We start from the raw sequence: 24668 nt of genomic DNA on the forward strand, positions 1-24668 counted from the left end.
TCTTATCTTCATGAACTTTTCATTTTTAATTTTCCAGCGTGTAGATAAAAGCTGATGCATCAACAACCGTGAAAACTGAAGGGCTCTTTCATCACTGTTGAAGTACAGCATGGCCAGTAATAGTGAATCTTCCCACACACTATCTCCTGCCAATGTGTGTCAAGTCAGAACTAGAGGAACCCACTTTGGCTTCAGAGAGGAGATAGCCTCTAAAGAGCTTTAATCCCTTCCAGATGAAAGCCTTTCCACATGAAGTGTGAAGAAAAGGAATGGCCATGAGGCACGAGAAAAAGCATTGGCAGAACACGTATTGTATTAAGGTGGAAAACTGCCACTACTTTTGGAATGAAACTTGGCCAAGCCTGTGGCACTATCTTATCTTTGTAAAATTTGGTAGAAGGTGGAACCTGAAACTTACTCTATGCAATAAAAAACTGCCACCAGGAAATGATCTTCCATATAAGAAATCTGAGTTCACTCAGGAAATCCAGTGGCTCAAAAGGAACTTTCATCAGCTTTGTCAGGACCACACTAATATCTCATGACACTGGGGAACTTCTGAGCAGGAGAAACTTGAGCTAGTGTTTGTCACTTTTTCTCTAATGCCTGAACTGGCAGAGGCTCCAAGCACAGAGTGGAGACAGGGGAAAGACACATGCAAGAAACACCTTATCGTTAAACAGTGCCCCATAATCCTAACCAGGAGATTGAAGAATTTATACTAATTACCATCCGTCTGGCTGAAGAGGCGGCCTGGGGAGAAGGGAGGACATATTTTAAAAGAATGGAGAAATCTTTGGGACTTTAGAGGATGGTGAATCTCTCGGAATCCCTATTGCCCCATTGAAATGGCTATTTCCTATGCTGGCACAATTACATAAACAACATAGCTTCCTAGAAAGCCACCATGTACTCTGTCCTTCCTCTAGCCTCACTTCTATGAGGAGAAAGTGGGATGTTTCTATAAGCCCTCTGCAGAATCCAAACACACCACCAACACCTCACCATCTCTCTCAAAACACTGAATCATGGTGATGGTCCTTCCAACCCTCCAGTTCACCCCATTAGCCAAAGCAGTTCTTTGCTTCAGCCAGGGGTAGGGGGTTGCTAGAATGATGCAAGGCACTCTCTGTCCTCCAAGGCCAGAATACACTGCCTTCAAGGCACTCCCAAACTGGGAGCCCAGGGACCTGAGCTCTGATCCTATATTAGGCAGAGTATTCTGCTGACAGTAGACTGAAACTAGTGAGTATTTTGCTTTTTTAAAAGACATGTCATGAGACACTCATCCTTTTGTGGATCATGATACTATCCCCCAAACCCACATCTCTACCCCCCACTCCAAGTGTGATATGTTTCTATCACTCTTGCCGGCTGAAGTTAAACTTCAGCTAGCTCCCAGTCATCCCTTTATCTGGCCCCTAGGGTTTCTCTGCATCCTGGCAGACATTTACAGAGCTCTCACTCGCACTACATATCACATGCCTTTGATCACTGCGTCATGTTTCTGCTGCAGGTACTACTGTTGCTAAGTTCTGGTGCTTTGGCTGCCTAGCAACAGATGTTTCTTTATTCCAGTCAGGAGTGGATCAGTGAGTCCGGAGATAAAAGCAACAGTGATTTTCCACTGCTTTGTCATTGGATAGGAGCCCTATAAATGATCTACTGTAATCAGAGTCCGCTTCTAAAAAAGGACTGTGTCCTAAAATTAACTGGGTGCAAACTAGAGATTAGATTCAGGACTCGGATAGCCACTTAGCTCACAGAAAAGATCCCTGACTCAGTCATGGTTAAACTAGGCTGTGTCTTCCAGCACAGGGCTAAGTGTGCCATTTTTCTGCAATGATCTATCATGATATGGAGTCTGCAGAAAAAAAAATCAATTGGAAATAGGATCAGAAAGCGTATCTTAAATCATAAATTCAGTCAAAGATCGCGGGGGAAGGGAAGATGGAAAGCTCTCTGTAAGCTCAAGCACTTAAGTGTTTTAGTACAACTGCACATAATTATACACATGTAATGAGCTGATTATGTTAATGGAAATTAGATAATCATGTTCAAAGCCTGGAAACTGAAAAGGTTTATTTTTAGTTGCTCTAGATTAAAAACTTGTACAACTCAAAATCCAATCTTTCACTGCTATCTGAAAGCTTCTGCTGCTCTGATACCCCATGGGAAGGGAGGGGGTCTGTGTGGGGCCCCAGACCTCCGTGGGGGGGCTGGCCACTTCCTGTGGGAAGTGGAGTGACCCGGCCCCAGCCTGCTTGGCTCCCAGGCTTGGGGAGTGGCGGCGCAGTTGGGAGCCAGGGGAGCGGAGCAGGCTGGGGCCGGGTCGCTCTACTTACCCCCGCCGGTGAGTGCAGGGAGCCTGACCCCTGCTGCAGTCCTCAGGGGAAGGGCTGGCTGGAGTGGGGGCGGGGCTGGGGCGGGGCTGGGGCCGGGGCCATGGAGAAGAGGCAGAGCAGGGGCTAGAGCATCATGCAGCTGTGTAAGACACCAGGAAATTTGGTGCCCCAAATTTCCTGGTGCCCTACACAGCTGCATACTTTGTGTATGGGTAGGGACGGCCCTGCTAGTAACCCTTTCAGTGGTTTGCTTACCCCCTCTTCTCCCAGCCCATTGCTGTGACAGTATGAGTGGGGAAATGTTTAGACACTGAAGGGATGGTGAAGATCACAAAGCATGATAACGTGCTAATCTAACAGCAGCAAAATTATTAGGAACCAAAGGCTAAGTTCACGCAACTTTCAAGCTGAGAGCTTAATTGCAAAAAGAAGTCAGGGAAGTCAGAGTTAAGGCTCCCAATAGCAACGTTAGTGCTGGCACATAGCCCTTTACAATAGGATCTTTCATCACAGGATACAAGGTAATACAAAACACTGTACCTGTGCATATAAGGTAACTGAGATGCCACTGTGATATTGGTATTATTTGAAAAGAGACTCAAGACTAGAAGGTGTCTAAGAAAGGTTGCATGAGGAGGGGGAAGGAGGCCTATAAAAGGACAGGCCTAGAAGAATTAAATCTGCTCCCCAGTGATTTGGTCTCTGACATGTCATTTCATATTCTTTATGAAAATATGCTTATATATGATATGCTATGAATAGGACATAACTCAGATATACTTTATGCAAGATAGGTCTTGTGAGATATCATTGGAAAGGTTATGATTTATTGAATGTGATAATCCAATTGTATGCCTGTATCATTTCTGTATCTGAAGTTAGGAATATTTATTCTGTATCTATATTTCAACTATATTACTTTGAGTGATGCCCCCTGCTTACACTTCAGGTACAACAATGAAAAAGCCCGACAGTGCTGATGGCCCAGCGGCAAGAGACAATGGATTGTAAAAGAGCTTAGTCTTCCTGTAAACTTGTGCGTCAGCCTGTGAAGAATGGCTACGGGGCCCTACAGAGGTATGTGACCATGTCACCTGATACTGAAACCCATCTTGAATTCTGTACTTTTCCATGAGAAGCTGTGGTGGGGGGAGTCAAACTATGAAACAAAGGACTCCCACCTTATGCAAATCCTATTTAAGGGTGGGGAGTGAGGCAATCCAAGCCATCAATTCTCCCCCCGCTACCCCACCGAAGATGACTGTTAGAAACAACTAAGACTGAACTGGGGGAAAGAACTGGACCCACATTAGAAGGGGCGTCTGGCCTGTGAAGAAGATTATTAGAACAACATTTAGGGTGAGAACTTTCATGTTACCAGTTTCTTTAATGTATTAAGTACAGTTTGCATGCTCTGTTTTATGTTCTTAGTAATCTGCCTTGTTCTGTCTTCTACCTCCTTAACTACTTAAAATACACCTGTAATAGTTAATACATTTATTTCTGATTTACAGTATAACCCAGTTGATGTGATTTCTAATGAGAGGTGTGGGGGGAGAGAGAAGTTGTGCATACTCTCCTCCACATCGAGTGAAGAGGCAAATTTCATATAATTTTGGGCTTCTACTCTAAAGGGGGTGGACATCTGGGTGCTGTGGCAAGCTCGTTAAGATGAGCCTTCTCAGAGTGGATCTCTGTCTCTCTGTGCAGCTGGGGGTGGCCCTGCCTGTGTGCTTGGCTGGAAAAGGCTGGGGAGCCTAGCCCAGCCAGACCAGGTAAAAGGGGGCCCAGGCTGGCAGAATAGTCTGACTCAGTGGGTCCCAGCACATCAGGTGACATCCCAGGGGGTCCAGCCTGGCACAGGACCAGTCATAGGCAACACATAGGGGAGCATGCGGGGTCAAATGCCCTCCCCCCATTCCTGAGATTTCTGCTTGACTCTGTCCTTCTCCCACTGCGCCTTCCCCCTGACAGCCAGGCCCAGGTGGGGAGCAGAAGGGGCAGGACCAGCCACTTCTCATGCTGGCTGCTTCAGGTCGCCGATCTGTGCAGCGCTGCAGCTGCCTGAGAGACAGCCTGGCTGGGGAGGTGGTGGTGGCGGGCCGCCACCCCCCCCCCCCCCCGCCATCTGAGCCCAGCTGCCAGGAACAGGGACCGAGCAAGCTGGAAACATGCTGATGGGAGAAGGGACTGCGGCTCGCTTGGCCACTGAGTCTGGCAGCAGGATCTGGACAGGGGGAAGCCCATTGCTGCCACCTCTCCAGCTGGGCTCTCTCTCAGGGAGCCAATGCACCGCACAGAGTCAATGACCCAGAGCAGCCAGCTTCAGCGTGTGAGAAGTGGCTCTGTCTCATTCCCTGCCCAGGCCCAACTGCTAGAGGAAAGCAGCCGCACGTGCCATTGTGGAGGCACAGCAGGAGAAGGAAAGGGCACCTCCCCCGAGAGGTAACAGGTGCGGTGGCCCCGGGCTAGGTGCAGGGGGTCGTTGCGCAGAGACATGTGGGGCGGTCACATGTCCTCCTCTTTAGATTGTGCCCCCCACTATCAGGAGGCACGAGTCATCTATGGGCCCAGTTAAGTGGACTGAGCACGGGCGAGTTCCCGTGGGCCATGTGAGGAAAGATTCCTTCCTTCTCAGGCTGCACAATGGAAGCAGAGTTGCCTTGGCTCAGCTATTCCAAACTCAATGTATAAGGTGGCTCCGCCATGGCACGAGCAACTCATCCCTCCGCCGTGTCCAAACTTCTGCCTAATCCTAAACTTCTGGATGGTTTCCCAAACCTGCCTCCAAAATCTCATGACTTTCTAGGTTGTAGTATCTATGGTTTTTGCACCACTAAATGACACAGGAGAGAACAGAGAGGAAATGGAAAGCCTAAGTAGGCTACAAAGGAGATAGTTATTAAATCCCACCATTTTCATATGTTTTCCTGGTCTAAAATCAAGTAATGCCATTTATCTAATCCAGGGCATAGGGATGGGTGAGAAGTCACAGAGAAGATATTCTTAGGCTGTTCAATTTAGCTGTGTAGCAGCTATGCTTCTGCCTTACCAACCATTCATGATGGGAAGGAAAGGACTAAAGAAGTTGAATGGATCTTCTGGCTCAACCGTAGCCTAATCCTTGTATCTTTCAGGCTGCAAAGGTGGGTTCCAACTCACACTAAAGTGCATACTCATCCTGTACAACCCCAAAATACCTCCCTGCCACCCACACCCAGTGGAACCACCCCAATTCTAGTGCTTATGGAGCCCTGTACATTGGTGAAAATGGGGGCAAGATTTGTCCAGTAGCGACAGAGAAAGGCCTGGATGGAGACTAAGAAACTGGGCAAAAGGACCTGGGCGGAGATTTATGAAAGAGATACAGCAACTCAAAAGAGGGCTGGAAAGGGACTCCTGATGTCTCATTAAAAGATAGTTTTGAATGACTTTAGGAAATAACAGTTGTGCATGAAAGTTAAAAAAGCCCAGTTCAGGCCCTTCATTTTGTAATTTCAAACTCAATTTCAGATGTCTGACAATTTTCCCATGTACTTTATTCGCCATCATCGAAACATTTACCATAGTAAATGTGCCAACTTATCTATGATCAAAGCCCAGGCTGCTGCTGGTGCCAAATTGCTCTGTCTTGGCTGCACAGCAAAGCTTTCAATAGCAGATGTTATGCAAGGCCTCACAGAGATAAAGGGCAAGAAGTTAGCAGCAGCAAGTTCAAGATCCTTTCTTGGGAAAGCCATTGTTTGCAGCAAGCTCTCCAGCTATCCCACTTGAGTGAGACCTGGAGACCACTACTGCTCCCTCCTCTGTGTCTTTCAGCTTTCACAAAGGAGCTACCTAAAACACTGCAGTGCCCCACAGACTGCTTGGGGAAAATCTCTGCTATATCCCACATATTAGTTCTTTATACATAGGCCTTAGAGCCAAAACACTGCATTATTATACTATAAATATTGCTCCTGCATCTGAAGGCTAGGGAATGTTATGGAATTGTCTATCTGTGGTTATGTGTGGACATCAAGCTTTTCTAATAAGAATATGGTGAAAGGACATAGCATTCCCTAACACAGATGGCACAAAGAGCTACAAAGAGCTACAAAGAACAATATAAAGTATGTGTTGTTCAACAGGGGCTATATCTTCTGCCATAGGATTCATATTTCATAACTACTGCCATTAAAGTATAAAACACAAACAGTGGAAGAACTGTAAACTACATATACCATAGTTATGTCAAGTAGATATAGGAGAAATATTATAAGTCTGTTTCCTGTGTAATGCACCCTTCTCCTCAGATGAAGACTCTGAGGCAATTTGAGATGGCTATTACAGAATGAGTGACACTCTTTCATTAAGATTTGTATTTGGTTTTTGTTTTCCTTATTCTGAAATATAATTTATCCAAACAATGTACATGATTTGCTTTTTGAGGATGGAAATCACAGCAGTAAACCATCTAAAAGGCCACGATTGTGCTATACAGCACTTCTGAGTCAGTAGTGAAACACACACCCTGACCCTGCGAACTTTTATTCTACCAAATTAGTAATGTCAGTGTGATCAGGCCCACGTTACTCACCTTCATTAACAGCATGAGGCTTAATAATGCAACAAGTACAGTCTGTAAATTTTGCACTATTGGCTGGACCACGGCCTCCACTTGAGGGAAAGAACAACTCCAGTTCCTGGGTGTAATTGAAATTGAAAATATTTTAGTGTTACACAGTTGCATGTCTCAGATCTTTAGCACACACAGTATTGTTCAGGGATATCCACAGCCTCATTTACTTAGATAGTGCTATAAGAACACCTATATTTATACTTCTCTCTCTAGCACCATTGATACCCAGGGCATGGCTAATCATTGTATCTCCCACATTGGCTGCTGTAAGCATTTCTTCTTCACTTTCCCACTTCCATCTATTCGCATTCAGTCTGTTCAAAATGTTGCTGCCATAATCTCCTCTCCCAAAATCGTCTCTTCCTAGTTTTCTGCCTTCAGGTCAAGCTTTTTCACTCCTACCACAAAAATTACTCCACAAATCCTCTCCCTTATTTATATCTCTGATCTCATTCCCCCTCCTCCCACATTCCATCCCTTTGCCTGTGGGAATGGTTGGAATCCCCACTCAGTTCTCAATACGGCACACACAGACATAAGGCTAGAGTCCAAACAGACCTCCTTCCCACTCATTTTGGGATTATCCTTAAACAAATAAACAACAAACTTTAGCCTGAACTTCTTGTCTGCCTTCTGTAAACCCTTTTCTTGCCTTAAAGACACTACCTTTTATGTTCCTGAATGTGGGCTAATGAGACCCATCTGTTCTGGCTGCCAGGGTAAGCAGAATAGCTCTGCACCAAAATGCAGTGCCCTACGAACCTGACATCTTGCACACATATTCTGATCAAGCCTCTTTTCCAATTGCTCCTTTTGTTTCCTTTGCTCACCGCCAACTCCATGCCTTCCTTCCATGCTATTCATTCATTGTGCTCAGAACAGCCTGCCAATGAACATTAGCTAATCGCCCTGAACATGGCCTCCAATAAGATGCATTAGTCAACTTAAAAAAGGGAATTTGATTAATTTCCTTTTAAAGGAAATAATAACCTGGAGATGTTACCACTAAATTCATCTGATTCTTCCTTGTATAACAGGCTCAGGGTAAAGCTTATCTCCTTGAGTTCCCTATGAGGGCTTGTCTACAGTTACCGGGGGATTGACACACAATGATCGATGCATTGGTGGTCAATTTAGTGGGTCTAGTAAAGATCCACTAAATCGACCACAAATTGCTCTCCCGTCAACTCCTGTACTCCACCTGAACGAGAAGCACAAGAGGAGTCAGTGGGAGAGCGTCTCCCATCGACATCACGTAGTATGGACCCTGGGGTAAGTAGATCTAAGACATTGACTTCAGCTACATTATTCACGTAGCTGAAGTTGCGTAACTTAGATCGATCTCCCCCCATAGTGTGGACAAGGCCTCAGCTATTTAGTACTGTATTTCAGAAGGAATTAAGCTGAACTTAGATTTTCCCACTCCATCGCTCTTGTCCCTGTAATGACTTGTGATCCCTACCTAAACAATGAGCTAAACAATGCAATTTAGGGGCTCTTTCAATAGAAAAGAAGAAATTACTTCTGTTTTTGCTGCTACCAAATGTACCCTTATTTTAAGTATTTACACCTATCTGAGGCAAAGGTCAACTTCCTGGATCCTTTTATAGATAATGAAGAGCATGTTTCAAAGACTATTCTATTCTGGTCTGTTGCCATTGACTACTGTTAACTTTAAATAAACAAAGTAGTCCCCAAAACACCAGGAAAAAAGCAAAATAAGATAAAATATTTGCAAGTGTAACACGTGTAACTGGCAATATACAGAACAGATTCCTGAAAGAACAGTAAGAGAAATGACTAAAAGAACCAACATTTCAGATACAGGAATACCAAACTAAATCTATGTGGAATTCTAAAAACCAAGAACCTTGTCCCTACCTATATGCTTAAATTAAGATTACCCCGAATTTGGCCTGTAAAAACAGAGATGTTATCACTGGATAGCCTAGCAGACAAACCCTCAACTTGATCTGCAATTCATTCTGTGAGAAGAACAATTCAACCATCATCAAAGGAGCCCAGGACTTTGTTTCCCCTTCAAAAGATTTTTCCCAGTATGCTTTAGCTGACTTTTCTTTCCTCCCAGGAAAGTTTCTAAAAGCTGCACACTATTAACTTCTTTGGCATCTGGTATGTAGCCACCTACCATTGTATGGCACCTGCCCATTGAATTCATAATTCCAATTGCTGTATCAGAGATAAACTCCAGTACTCACAAGGTAAAGAGAACCCCTCCCCCAAAAGATATATAAATATATCTGCAAGTCTACCAAAATAGTGAGCTAAACATTTACAGTCATAGGACGAGTAAAAATTAGCTAGCCTTTCAAAAGTAATCACCATAATATTACAAAAAAACAGCATTTTAAAATAATTAAATGCAAGTATAGCAAAGCAACAATCTTATCAACAGAAAACACACACTTATTTCGCTAACTAAAATCCTGTGTTAACAGATATTTTTTTCCATAGCCTTTTTCTTCAGAAGCTGCTATTCAGCTATGCTGGCAGTATGCCAGAGCAGAAATACAGGCTATAGTTACAGTACGAGGGCTACAGCAGCACAACTGCAGCTATGCCATTATAACAGACACTTGCTACAGAGACGGAAGGGGTTTTGCCATCACAGTAATAAATTCTTCCCTCAACCTAGTGGTGTCTACACTAGGGCATAGGTTGACATAACTACGTCTCTCAGGAGTGTGAATTTTTCACACCCCCAAGTGACATAGCTAGGTCGACCTAATTTTTAGGCGGAGACCAGACCACACTTTGACTCTTACCTTTCCAAGTGAAGGCATCTGGATCTTTCAATCTTACAGACTCAACCCATGAGCACAAATAACCACTGTGACCCAAACAGAATCTCAACGCAAGAGGGCAAGGGGCTTACTAGTATCTGATAGTGAGTTTCAGCTGGCCTGACCAGTTCAGTGTACCCACCTTGCTAATATCGTAACCTGTGCCTAAAAAGTGTTATGTAAGATATCAATAGAAAGCTAACAACAAATTGATCATTAATATTATTGTGTGGTGTATACGTGGTGGACTAATGCAAAATTATAAACATATTGGAAGTTACATTCTTAAAGTGTTTGCCAGGCAGCATCGAAGTTACCCCCACGCTAGACAAAGGAATGTGGTTTCACCACCTTATAAGTACTTCCAAGGTAGATTAAGAAACAATGGGAATGTATTTACATAAAAGGTAAACAACAGCATCAAGGTTTCAAAGTAGCAGCTGTGTTAGTCTGTATTCGCAAAAAGAAAAGGAGTACTTGTGGCGTTAGTCTCTAAGGTGCCACAAGTACTCCTTTTCTTTTAACAGCAACAAGGGGAGAAGATAACTACTCAGCATCATGGCACGGGGAAGAGATTGCAGGAAACAGATCAGTTTGCATTGTAGATTACACCAGTCAGGAACCTTCTCCATCAGACTCCATGACCCTTTTCCTCACAGCAGAGGCAATTAACTTTAAGGAGGATTCATTTTCAAAAGTTCAATAAAAGAGAGGGGCAAAGAACCCCCAAGTGATCTTTCACCTAAGACGACAAAGGAGCTGAGCACTTTGTCTTTGTGGGAGATCCTGACCAACAGGGTGATCAGCCATCTTGCTGGAAGGTAGTGTGGTAAGAATCTGACCTTGAACCAAGACAGTAGGTTTCTTAAGTCTTAGCCTCTAGAAAGCGTTTTTCACTTTGATTTGCTTGTAACCATTTCCAGCTCTCTTCATCATACCTGGACTTACTAACAAACGGAGATAGGGTTTTAAATCAACTTGTTTTACTTTTAATCTAAACCATCACAGTGTGATAAGCTGTGAACTCTGTCTCCTTAGAGGAGCAAACAAATCTTCTTATTCCTCTGACGGGTCAAGGAAAGAGCTGGACATTGCAGACCAAACAGTTTGGGGAAAATTTGGGGCTGGAAGTGTGTTGAGTCAGTTGGCTAATAGTAACCATGGCTGGTGGATACCAGAGTGTGACTGGGGTATAACAAGCAGGTTGCTGAAATCTGAGTTGCTGAACCACAGCTGCTTAAGACAGAGATACTCAGTGAATGCTTGTCTGCTGATTGCTGGCGTCCAGGCTGAGAGCCACAGCAGCAGAGCATTTCAGGCACCCAGGGTAAGAGGGCAGGTGGTGCCACAACCCCTGACTGGTCTGGATTGGACCCCAGAACATGACACGCACCCTCACTACTCCCTTTCCTCGGCCCCTCCAAGCCCAAATTCCACTTCTCCTCCAAACCTATCATATGCAACCCAAGTTTCCCTGTGCCCTCAACAGTCTCGCTCACTCACTTACAGTGCCACTATCCCACAGATTTTCCCCATGTCCCTCCACAAGTTCCCACTCAGACCCCACCTCATACACTTGCCCCCCCATAGCACCCAGAGCTTCCAACGTGTCACTTGTCAGAGCCCTGCTCCTTAAGCATGCCTCCACCACCATGCTCCTATACTCAACTAATACGTTTCAGAGTAGCAGCTGTGTTAGTCTGTATCCGGAAAAAGAAAAGGAGGACTTGTGGCACCTTAGAGACTAACAAATTTATTTGAGCATAAGCTTTCGTGAGCTACAGCTCACTTCATCGGATGCATTCAGTGGAAAATACAGTGGGGAGATTTATATACACAGAGAACATGAAAAAATGGGTGTTACCATACACACTGTAACGAAAGTGATCAGGTAAGGTGAGCTATTACCACCAGGAGAGTGGGGGGAAAAAACCTTTTGTAGTGATAATCAAGGTGGGCCATTTCCAGCAGTTGACAAGAACGTCTGAGGAACAGCTGGGGGGGGGGGGTAGCAGGGGAAACGGGGATAAACATGGGGAAATAGTTTTACTTTGTGTAATGACCCATCCACGCCCAGTCTTTATTCAAGTCTAAGTTAATGGTATCCAGTATGCAAATTAATTCCAATTCAGTAGTCTCTCGTTGGAGTCTGGTTTTGAAGTTTTTTTGTTGAAGAATTGTCACTTTTAGGTCTGCAATCGAGTGACTAAAGAGATTGAAGTGTTCTCCGACTGGTTTTTGAATGTTATAATTCTTGACGTCTGATTTGTGTCCATTTATTCTTTTACGTAGAGACTGTCCAGTTTGGCCAATGTACATGGCAGAGGGGCATTGCTGGCACATGATGGCATATATCACGTTGGTAGATGTGCAGGTGAACGAGCCTCTGATAGCATGGCTGATGTGATTAGGCCCTATGATGGTGTCCCCTGAATAGATATGGGGACACAGTTGGCAACGGGCTTTGTTGCAAGGACAGGTTCCTGGGTTAGTGGTTTTGTTGTGTGGTTGCTGGCGAGTATTTGCTTCAGGTTGGGGGGCTATCTGTAAGCAAGGACTGGCCTGTCTCCCAAGATCTGTGAGAGTGATGGGTCATCCTTCAGGATAGGTTGTAGATCCTTGGTGATGTGTTGGAGAGGTTTTAGTTGTGGGCTGAAGGTGATATTTAGTGGCGTTCTGTTATTTTCTTTGTTGGGCCTGTCCTGTAGTAGGTAACTTCTGGGTACTCTTCTGGCTTTGTCAATCTGTTTCTTCACTTCAGCAGGTGGGTACTGTAGTTGTAAGAACACTTGATAGAGATCTTGTAGGTGTTTGTCTCTGTCTGAGGGGTTGGAGCAAATGCGGTTGTATCGTAGAGCTTGGCTGTAGACAGTGGATCGTGTGGTGTGGTCTGGATGAAAGCTGGAGGCATGTAGGTAAGCATAGCGGTCAGTAGGTTTCCGGTATAGGGTGGTGTTTATGTGACCATTGCTTATTAGCACTGTAGTGTCCAGGAAGTGGATCTCTTGTGTGGACTGGTCCAGGCTGAGGTTGATGGTGGGATGGAAACTGTTGAAATCATGGTGGAATTCCTCAAGGGCTTCTTTTCCATGGGTCCAGATGATGAAGATGTTATCAATGTAGCTCAAGTAGAGTAGGGGCATTAGGGGACGAGAGCTGAGGAAGCGTTGTTCTAAATCAGCCATAAAAATGTTGGCATACCGTGGGGCCATGCGGGTACCCATAGCAGTGCCGCTGATTTGAAGGTATACATTGTCCCCAAATGTGAAATTGTTAAGAGTGAGGACAAAAGTCACAAAGTTCAGCCACCAGGTTTGCCGTGACATTATCCGGGATACTGTTCCTGACGGCTTGTAGTCCATCTTTGTGTGGAATGTTGGTGTAGAGGGCTTCCATATTGGCTTGGATGGTGGTTTCAGGAAGACCACCAATGGATTGTAGTTTCCTCAGGAAGTCAGTGGTGTCTCGAAGATAGCTGGGAGTGCTGGTAGCGTAGGTCACATGGCCACCACCCTATACCGGAAACCTACTGACCGCTGTGCCTACCTACATGCCTCCAGCTTTCAGCCAGACCACACCACACGATGCCCCCCTCCCCCCCCCCGCCGTTCCTCAGACGTTCTCTGTGTATATAAATATCCCCACTGTATTTTCCACTGAATGCATCCAATGAAGTGAGCTGTAGCTCATGAAAGCTTATGCTCAAATAAATTTGTTAGTCTCTAAGGTGCCACAAGTCCTCCTTTTCTTTCAACTAACACATGCATATCAATATTTTTAAGCTATGGCAATGTTTAATCTGCCAATGATAATATGTAACAATATGTATATACAGAAATGTTGACACATATAAACTTTTAAAAGCTGAGCATGGTAGGAATGAAGAGGGGCATGTTAGGGAACAAAGTATGGGGGAGCATGTGGTGCAGCTGGCAGTGGGGATGGTTAAGGGTGAGTAGGGTTATGCAAGGTGAAGCCTGGGGGCAATTCAGGATATGCACAGAATAGTAACAATCTGGGTATCTGTGGGGGATATAAAGGGGAAAGAGCCATCTACATGATTAACTGCTAACATTGATACAAGCTTATTAAAACACGGGAAATTTCCACACAAAACCTTTGTGAACTTTGAGTTAAGGTTGTTCAACTACATAGTGCAGCCACGATTTATTGCTGTATTTCAGTTTCAGCCATTCAAACACCCCATTTATTTCACTTCACAGCACACACTCATATTGATCAATATGCAACCACACATCTGTAATACCAACATGCACTCACAAATTTCAATTCTAACTTCTACGTAAATATTTGTAAGAGGTCACCGAATCCTGCGGCTTTTCCTAAGCATTACAGAAAAACAGATTGCAAACAGTGATTGCAAAATTACATTTTACCTCACTTACACACACCAGTCCAAAGCCACGCACAATGAAAGTCACTCTTACTCATATTAACCATCAAAACACAGGACTATAAGCACTCAACATGGTTGGAATTCCAGGGTGTTTGCTGATTGTTCAGGAAGATGGTTGAGATATGTGGGCGGCGCAAACGAAGTAATTATGGTTGGGAAGGGATGAGTGGAACGTTGCTGGCCTGTTGAATGATTTAGCTGCTTATTTCCTTGCTTTTTAGAATTTACATTGCTTAGCCATGCAGTCTATATAATTAACTCAAAGTTAAAGCATCTGTATTATATATAGGCTTGAAAGGATTACATTTTAATCAGCAAATGTTGATTTTAGTATATACACACATACCAACAAAAATATTTTCTTTGATAATAATCAAAATTTACACATATGCAAAGTAAGACTTTATGGGTCAAATCCAGCGATTTCGATTTTTGAATCAGGCTGGTTACAAATGGACTAACGAATTAATAGCAAGAGCAGGTATTAATTCATTTAAGGATATTTTACGGTCTATTTTGACATGTGATGATGACAAATTTGAGTTTTTACAGTTTATAAAGCTTTAATCTTTTGAACCTCAATGTCTACTGTCATTAAAGAATTGCCTGACTGCCTCCCCATAGTTTCCTGCGAACATTTAAATAGATAAAAATCTAAAGTAATAAAATAATAATAATAAAAATAAAAAAATCTTACAAACATCAATATCTGCTGAAATTATAAAAAAATAATAATCGAATTCTGCCAGAAAGTGGTACAGAATGTGGCAGATGGGTTAGCCTCAGTGTCCTTGGCCAAATTTTCCAAGATTAGTCCCTCCAGGCCAGTGTGGAAGTATAAAGGCAGTATAGCTTGCACAGTTGCTATTTGCACTGTGGATAAAGACTCTGTCTACAAACGTGTCACTGTAGAACATTCAAATCAGCACTAAATTCAAATGAAAAAAATAAATGGGATTTCTGTACTGATTGCAGACTGATCATTAGATTAAGTAAAAATACAGCTTAGCAAATGAACATAATGAATAAATATATTAAAAAACTTACTTGAGCAGCAGAAGCAAAAGAGTCAGGGCCATGAGCTGCATTTCTTATGCCATCTGTTCCAAACATTGCTCTAATGCTGCCCGGGGCATCAGAACGAGCCACGCCAGAGTTTGCAGGTCCCAGTAACTTCTTCCATTCAGACACGGCATCATCTCCTAAAATCTCCATGGCAACAGTAGGACCACTTGTAATAAATAGGAGAAGCTCACTGCAAAACAGACATAGAACAGGCAGGGAATTCACTATACAGAGAACAACAAAAATCTATGGACTGGTTCTCAACTCTCACTAGTGTCATAGGAAAGGATAACAGTCCACAGCACAGCCCACAGGCTCTGGAGGAATACTGGGTGGGATAAGGCAGGGGCAGCGGAGGCAGAAGACCACTGGTGAGCCATTCCTTCTTTCCAGTTGTGCTCCTTCCACCTTGTGACACATTGGTGTCCTTCTAACAGACTCTACTCAGCCTGTAAATTTTTCCTCATTAAAGCAACATGAGTACTCCTATTGGAGACCTCCGCCTCCTTCATCCACCTCTATACACCTCTAAATCCTCTTATCCAGTACTTGCCATCCTGACAATTAGATTCTCTCTCACAGAGGGGGACACACTCAACTTGTACCTGCTCCCTCACATCTGAGAGAGGCCTTGCATCAAAAACGCGTGTTACCTCAAAATATTCACTCCACCATGTGCTTCTTCCCTGTGAGACATGGAGGGGACTCTAATCTCTGCCCCTCACTAAAATGGGAAACTGAATTCTAGTGAAAGTGGTCCCTCTTAGCCTTGCTAATCATCTGTGATTAAGGTAAAAAGTAAGATAAGACGAAAATATACTGTATGTAATTTTATAACTATAATTTATTTGTTTACCACAGGCAATGCACTCAGTGCTGTACAAGCCACAGAGATAAAGACAATCCCTTCGTTGCAGACTGCTGCAGTCTTTCCATTGAAAGAGACAGACTGAGAAGTCAATATATACTGGGAAATACAGAGCAGGGAAAAGAAAGTTGTTTGTCGCTTTTTATATTGCAAACTCACAATTTCTTGGTATCATGGAAGTCATCAGATATTGGGGGAAGATTTGAATAAAGAGAAGGTGATGTGAGGAAAACATAAGGAATGCATGGTTAAAGACTCAAAAACTAGGAAATCCCAAAGTTAAGTTTGAATACATGTAACTTTAATTCTTCTCCCTTGAACATATACATCATGATATAGCTTTCAGTTCACAGTCGCATACAATCATCTCTGCAGCAACCCACCTCATTCAGTTTGAAGGCTGGATGCGGCACAATGAATGAAAAAGTTGTGCGAGGTTTTTTTTATTCAGTTATTGTTATGGTTATATTTTTTATGGCTTATAGACAAATACAGACAGACAAAAAATAATTTCTGAAAAGCTCCATATTTCTTTAAAAAACTACTGTGCAATCCATTTACATTAATACATATGTAAAATATGAAATTTAACATTCTTAACATTTAATCCCCAAAAAGTTAATAGCTACTTTTCTCTGCTATTCAGTAAACCTTCATTAACTACCTATCTTTTCAATTAAATCTGAAAGTCCAGTTTATGAAACACTATAATAAACCTCTAATAAAATGCTATATGTAATTGGGTATGAGAATTTACATTTTATCAGCATGAGGATGCTTTTTTGGTTCACTTACTGTAGCAAAATCCCATACAACAGATATCAGGTTTTGCTGGATGGCAGACAGAGTACATCATAGTGAATAGAGGGCTTACAGTTTCTCAGCCTGCTGCTAGTTTAGCAATCCATAAAATAACACTGCAGACAGAATTCTTGTTCATTTATAAACTTATTGAAGCAGACTTGTTCAGCCAAGAAAAAATGACAACTCTTTGTTTTCCTAGAATCTATACTATAGTCTGACATTTCCTAGGGTCATTTCTCTACAGTGGACAGAAGAAAACAACCTGCACCTACAGAAACTGATTGCTGCTCCTAGAATTAGGTGACAATTTCTATATTCCCAATGCTCAGGAACCTCATGACAGTGCTGCACTTGGCTCTCTGTCAGTTGCAATTTCTTGTTCTGCATGACCAAAAACATAAGCATGTCTACACGGTGGACTTTAAAGCACTGCTGCAGCAGCGCTTTAATGTGGCTGTGTAGTCCTGGCAGAGAGTGGCTGTAAAAAAAACCAACCAACATCCGTGAGGGGAATAGCTCCTGGCACTACCTACACTGTCATTTTACAGCGCTGAAACTTGCATCGCTCAGAGGGGTGTTTTTTTCACACCCCGAGCAAGGAAAGTTTCATTGCTGTAAGTAGCAGTGTAGACAAGCCCTAACTAGGGTTGACCTGAACCAATTACACTGTGATAAGAGCTGTTAACCTGGGTCCAGACTCAGGAATATATTAGCTACCCCACCTTCTTTGCTAATCAGAGAAAGCCTATGTGTAAATAACAAATAGCATTCATCCATTATGTACTGTAGCAGGGTGTTCACCCTGCTCCGGCCCTGAAGGGGTTAAAACAGCCCTGGTAGAGGGCTGCCCTGGGAAGCCAACAGTAAAAGCAGCCCTGGAGAGGAAGCAGCTGGGGAAAGAGGAGGAGAGGCTGGGGGAAGTTGAGTGAGTAGCTGATCACAGCTGTAGCCAGCTCAGTCAGGGCCCAGTTGGCCCTTATAAGAGGACTGCGGGCCAGGAGCTGAGAGACTCTCACTGCTGTGGGAGCAAGGTACCTGAAGTGAAGCAGTGCTGGGGAAGGGCAAAGGGAGCTGGGAAGCTCCAGCCTGGTAAACCCCCAGGCTGCAGGCCTTGTTGAAGGCCTACAAAAGGTACTGGGGCTATAGAGGTGCAGCCTGGGAATAGGCAGAGGCAGCTGGTCCCTAACCTCTTGCCAATGATGAGTGGCCATTACAGACTGCAATCTGCCCCAGTGAACAGGGGCTAGATGATGACTGGCAGTAGCCACTGAGGCAAGGTGGGTTTAGAGGGTTGGGGGTTCCCCTGGGAGGGGAGACCAGAGTGTGGGGGTACTGCTGGGGCAGAACTCCAGGGTAAAGGGCACCTGGGTCCAGGAGGGACACGGGGCCAGTGGTAGGTGAGACACAGGCCCACAGAGGGCGCACTGTAAGCTGGAAAAGAGGTAAATTCCCAGACGACCAGCAGGAGGCGCCACACCGATTGTCACTTCGCTACATGCATCCTAATTAAACTTGATGCATGAGGAAACTGGAAGATTTTATACAGCTACATACACACAAATATATAAATATTTTCATCCAGCGTTTATGGAGAGATCAAGTATTTCATAGTTTCATGCAATATGAAACAGCAGAGCCACACAGAGTTCTGTATCTTGTCCAAGACCAGCCATATATAAGATATGTGCCCCAGGTGCCACACTTTTTGAAATACTTGAGCTTTTGCATATTTGCTACCAGAAGAGTATCCAGGACTGGATGGTACTCTGCAATTCTCACTGATTGCAAACCATATTCTGTATCTGGAGAGTCTCCTTCTCATGCTTCTTTTTAGCTAGGGTCATTTTCACATCTCATAGAGTGGATGCATTCATTGGTGCTCGATGGGGCATGGGATTGTGGAACTGGGCACCGGACACCTAGGCCCATCTTAGGAGGAAGTTGGATGGGGTCCCCACACAAAACTTTGCATAGGCTCCCTTGAAACTTAAGCCCAGTTCTGTTTTTGCCACATTCTTGTAGTGTCACAGGCATGTGAAATGAATGCCATGCACTGTAAAGAAATTTCTCCAGGACAATCTTTTCCTGTACAGTAAGTGAACATAACCTCAAAAGTATATACGTACTTGTAAAAGGGCTTTGATTGATGGTCTACATGGAGATCCATTGCTTCTTTCCTAGAAAAGATTTTAAAAAACCCTGCATGAACCATTAATGAACAATTATATAATAATGTGCCTATGTGGGAAGTTTCTTCCCAATACCAGGTAGTTCGTGGGTGGTTTATGCCCTAAAGCATCAGGGTTAACATACCTCATACATTTTTATCGTAACAAGTGAAACTCTGAATATTCCTTTTACTCAGAAAAATTGATAATCCTCTGGGTCCTCTTTCGAATTCTACTAAGCTCTTGGCTTCTATGGAATCTTGTAGGAATGAGTTCTACAGTTCACAACACATGGTGTGTAAGAGCATTCCCTTCCAGTAGTTTTAAATGTGTTGCGTCTCAAACTCTCTAACTGTAGCTATGTTTTTGTATTATGATGAAGGGCAAATAGGAGCACCATAGCCACCTTCCTTCTACCATTTGCTATTTTACAGTTTTCATATTCAACCTCAGATTGGACATGCCTGTCAATCTATTCATCCAGGCAGAGGAGCAGCTAATTTGCCTCACTCTAACTGGTTTACTTGCCCAGACTAGACTTTTTGTTGTCCTGGAATGCCAGACAATAGGATTTTTCATAAACTGGTTTCTACCTAATGTTTGCAAGTGTTGTTCCAGGACACAAAATATCACAGTGCTCTCCAGATTTCAGGAGGACTTTTGTTTGTTTGCTTGGTTTGGTTTTTTTAAACATGGAGAAAGTGTTCCCCCCAGGACTTCCCCACTTTTGGAAACTCACTACAGCTTTGTGTTTTCCTGTAGGTACACACCAACTGCCACATTCTGCTTCCTTGCCACTTGACTGAGGTGCTGTAATGCAGTGGTTTTCAACCTTGTCATGCAATTGAACCAGTTTACCAGACTAAGTTCTCAGTTGTACCAGCCAGTGACTTTCTCATCACATCCTCACCTGCGATTAACAACCTCCTCTCCTCCCTACTTTAGGGCTATATTCTGTAGCTGCTCCATGTGTGTAACTCCTGTTGGCTCTACCGGGATTTCTGCATGTGGAGTGGCTAGAGAATTCATGCATGGTCTCTAAGTCCAGCCTAGATGCTGGGCGGCTTCTTAACTTCAATTCAAAAGTGCACGCTCTAATCCATAATGGGTCTTTCTTTATTCTGAATTCTGGAGAGCACCAGATTCTGAGGCTATGATGTGGCAAAATCCAAATTCTCTTGGGGATTAGAGCTAGCACAACTGAAGACAGGCAATGGCTGAACAACAATGCTCAGACCACAGGCTAAGTCAGGAGTTCACTATTAAGATGAGGAGTGAAGTTGCAGTGAGACAAGGCAAACACCAGTGACAGGAGCTTGAAATAGCACTGGAGGAAACCATGCTGTTGTGTACTTCTCTATTAACTACCCATCTGGAAACATTGTCTTTGTAAACAAAGACAGTTCTGTGAATTTTTAGTCTCCATGACTCCACTCATATTGCTGAGAACCGGATGCGGTTATCAGCACAATTTTTAGAACACAGAAACCAAGACTGCACAAATGCACAGTGTGGTTACATCTTTAAAATGACTTCCCATGTCCACTCATTTTTCAGTACATCAGTGTTTAAACTAACTTCTATGAAGACAAGGAGGGAAAAAAGAGAAATGTGAGACACAACAACTACAGTTACAGTCACTGGGCCCGATCCTGCAGTCCATACTCCAAGTGGGTGAATAATTTCTAATGAAGACTTTATTTGAAGAATTTAATTTCTCACTCTTCACAGTTCATGATTTTCTCCAATTTATACATTAGTCAAATTTCAGGTCTGTAGCTTATAGTTCACTGCAAGTATCTGACATTCAAAATTTGAGCCATTTTAACTGGACAGGTCTTGTGGTATGTTTCTGTTTATTGACTGGAGGAGTGTAGTTTTCAGAAAGAAGCTTTTTATGTGAATACTCATTATGTCAAATCAAAAACTAATTTTCCACAAATATTCTAAATATTTGCTTAAAATTCCCTATTATGGCAGTAATTCCTGCCAGTAAGCTATTCACTAGAATATTCATGGAAAGTGTATAAAAATGGGGCATGAACCCAGCCTAAGCTACATAATGTATAAATCTGAACAAATATTTGTGGATATTTTTTCAAAATATTTGCTCAGCCCTACTGCTTAGTCAAAAATCTTGTATGGCATTAAACAAATATAAAACCAATCTTGCTAGCTATAACCCTAGTTCTCATTCTCTGTCAGCAGATCCCCACTTGTAGAACATGGAAAGTTGCATTCATCTTGGACAATGAGCTGATTTGAGAAGTGATTAGCTGAAAAGATTGGAGAACTGACCTATCAAAGCAGGCGTCTGCCCTTGATTTCATACCTAAGCAAGGGTTTTACAAAAGCTGTGAATCAAGTTAACAGGGTCTGCCAGGCAAATGGCAGCAATAAGTCCCTTTTTACAAAAAGGGGGGGGGGCAAAGGGGGGAACAGAAGCTGAAGCTGATCTGGACAAGCCATCCTAGAGGGATATTTGGGATTGGGACTTTGACATTACTATATGCTATCACTAAAAATACAGTGCAAGTCCATGGGACAAAAGTACAGGGTCTTGTGAAAACCACAAATATCCAGCCACCATTTTAGATTCATCCCACATCACTGTCCAATTATGGTTTCATTAATAATAATTTTGCAGGGCAGGCAAGGAACTTTTCTAAACGAAAGGTAATAAAAATGTACTTCTTTTCCTCAAGGTAAGCTAAATCCAAAATATATAAAGTGGTTCAACAGAGATTCAGTTATCAGAGAAACTGACACACAAGGAAGCACCCAGCGCTCGAGGAGCAACATGCCAAGACAGCAGAAGTTAAGTCAGGCCACAAAATGGTTCATATTAACAGAAGACTGGAGGGTTGAGAGGGCTGCATTCAAGAACTGGAACTGTGTGGCAGGTTCTGGGGACTGGCATAGTCACAGACAGCAATATGTGATTACTGGAGAGGTGGTCTAGCACTGTCCTACCACTACCTCAGAGGGCAGACAAGATAACGGAATTCCTCCCTGTCTTGTACTGGAACCACAATATGCAAGAGTAAGAATCATGTGAGAATGATTTTTTCTCTCAAAGAGATGTTGGAGTAGAGAGGTATGACACAGCTGTAGCTGAGGAGCAGTGCAGTGACTTTGGGGAAATCCTTCATGGTAGATCTACCAACTCTACCTTTCTTTTTTCCCCAGCATGCCCTCTTCTCCAAATTTTGCTGCTCAGGAACATGGGGGGGGACACAAGGTAGAGGGTTCAAAATCCACGCATGGGCTGGTGCTGGGCCTGGCCCTGGCTCTGTCCTGACTTGTGCCCCACAGGGTGTGGCGTGTCTGGGGAGCTCCACAGCCATGGTAGAAGGAGCAAGGCTCTGTGTTCCTAAAGCCAAATCTTGACTTTATAACTTGACTTTAGTAAGGCTTTTGATACTGTCTCGCATGACCTTCTCATAAACAAAGTAGGCAAATACAACCTAGATGGAACTACTACAAGATGAGTGCATAACTGGTTGGAAAACCATTCCCAGAGAGTAATCAATAGTGGTTCACAGTCAAACTGGAAGGACATACTGAGTGGGGTGCCATAGGAATCAGTTCTGGGTCCGGTTCTGTTCAATATCTTCATCAATGATTTAGATAATGGCATAGAGAATACATTTTGCAGATGATATCAAGCTGTGAGGGGTTGCAAGTGCTTTGGAGGATAGGATTAAAATTTAAAATGATCTGGACAAACTGGAGAAATGGTCTGATGTAAATAGGATAAAATTCAATAAGAACAAATGCAAAGTACTCCACTTAGAAAGGAACAATCAGTTGCACACATACAAAATGTGAAATGACTGCCTAGGAAGGAATATGATAGAAAGGAATCGGAGGGTCATAGTGGATCACAAGCTAAATATGAGTCAACAGTGTAACACTGCTGGAAAAAAACAAAAACAAAAACCCCATCATTCTGGGATGTACTAGCAGGAGTGTTGTACGCAAAACACGAGAAGTAATTCTTCTGCTCCACTCTGTGCTGATTAGGTCTCAACTGGAGTAGTGTGTCCAGTTCTGGGCCCCACATTTCAGGAAAGATGTGGACAAATTGGAGAAAGTTCAGAGAACACCAACAAAAATGATTAAAGGTCTAGAAAACATGACCCATGGGAAGATTGAAAAAATTGGGTTTGTTTAGTCTGGAGAAGAGAAGACTGAGAAGGGACATGATAACAATTTTCACATACATAAAAGTTTGTTACAAGGAGGAAGGGAGGTAAATTGCTCTTGTTAGCCTCTGAGGATAGGACAAGAAGAAATGGGCTTAAATTTCAGCAAGAGAGGTTTAGGTTGGACATTAGGAAAAACTTCCTAACTGTCAGGGTGGTTAAAGTTGAGGTCCCTTCCAGTCCTATGATTTTAAGAATATGGATTTATTGCAAGGCAATAACCCAACCACCTTTATAGAATTATACAACAATCAGCAGCTCAGCTTGCATTATGAAGTCAGGTAATACAGGTTAGGGGCAAAGAAACATTATCTGAGTTTTAAATCCATGATATTGATTTCAGTTTTATAAAAGGCATACACTATATTTACTTACAGTAACACCAATAACATTTGTATACAACATTTTTGTATTACTCAGACATTGTCAGTAATTGAGTCATGGGCAGTCTGGCCTAGTCATTGGATCAAGAGTCTGGCCTAACAGTTAGAGCTGAATCCAGACCGGGTGGTTCCAGGAGCAAAGCCCAGGGTTGTAGCCAGGAGTCAGCGGCCAAAGCCTAAGCTGAACGATCAACTGGAGTCACAGTCAAAAGGTGGAGCCAAGGGTCTGAGTTTGCCTCATGTTCTCTTGGAGACTTGGATTTCCCATTCCTCATGCTCCTTTTGGCCTGGGCGCCTGTGGGAGGTGGTGGTGGAGCAGAATGTCTGGGAAAGGGATTTTCTGCATACGGTTTCAGAGGGACACATGGAACTCTTCGAACTGTCCCAATAGGGGGCTAGAAGTCTCCAGGAGGGCAGATGTCCAGGCCAGGGCCTCCCAAATTAGCAGACTAATAAGAAGTCCTACTTGGGTCTGGTCAGAGGAGAACGACTGGGGTCAAAGCAGGAACAGGAGGCAGCACTAGCTCATGAAACCATGGAACTTGTTATGGTCCCCATCAAACTTATCCTGCATTAAAATCTCCAACTCCCTAGAAGCCAGGGCAACAGATATGGGTGGGACAGCTTGAGCCTGTAGCGCTGCAGTTTGTACTGCAAGACCATAAGCTGGGACAATAGGGTCTGCAGGATTCCCAAAACATCCTGCAGGGGGACGACTGCCTCTGAGGAATCCATCTGAAGGGCAGTCCAGCCACTTACCCACCCTTGTTCGATCTTTTGGGTTCCTCAACCTGTCAGTGACTGAGTTGTGGGCAGTCTGGCTTAGTGGTTGCAGCATGACTCTGGCATACCAGTTTGAGCTGAATCCAGACAGAGCAGTTTCAGGAGTGAAGTCAAGGATCATAGCCAGGTGTCAGAGTCCAAAGCCTAAGGGTCAACCAGATTTAAGACAGAAGGTGGAATCAAGGCTCTGAGCTGGGAATCA

General features: G+C 43.4%; 1 protein-coding gene across 2 annotated transcripts in view; it reads right to left on the reverse strand.

Annotated features, from left to right (window-relative positions):
• NME7 (NME/NM23 family member 7) overlaps positions 1 to 24668 on the reverse strand; it is a 161659-nt gene that overhangs the window by 81966 nt on the left and 55025 nt on the right. For both annotated transcript variants that reach the window (XM_077821882.1, XM_077821890.1), the window contains exons 5-7: positions 19051 to 19101; positions 15235 to 15442; positions 6925 to 7030 (exon numbers count right to left, since the gene is read on the reverse strand). In XM_077821882.1, the coding sequence (XP_077678008.1) occupies positions 6925 to 7030; positions 15235 to 15442; positions 19051 to 19101 (365 nt within the window). The remainder of the gene's footprint in view (positions 1 to 6924; positions 7031 to 15234; positions 15443 to 19050; positions 19102 to 24668) is intronic.

The sequence above is a fragment of the Eretmochelys imbricata genome, chromosome 1 (assembly GCF_965152235.1).
Source record: "Eretmochelys imbricata isolate rEreImb1 chromosome 1, rEreImb1.hap1, whole genome shotgun sequence".
NCBI lineage: Eukaryota > Metazoa > Chordata > Testudines > Cheloniidae > Eretmochelys > Eretmochelys imbricata.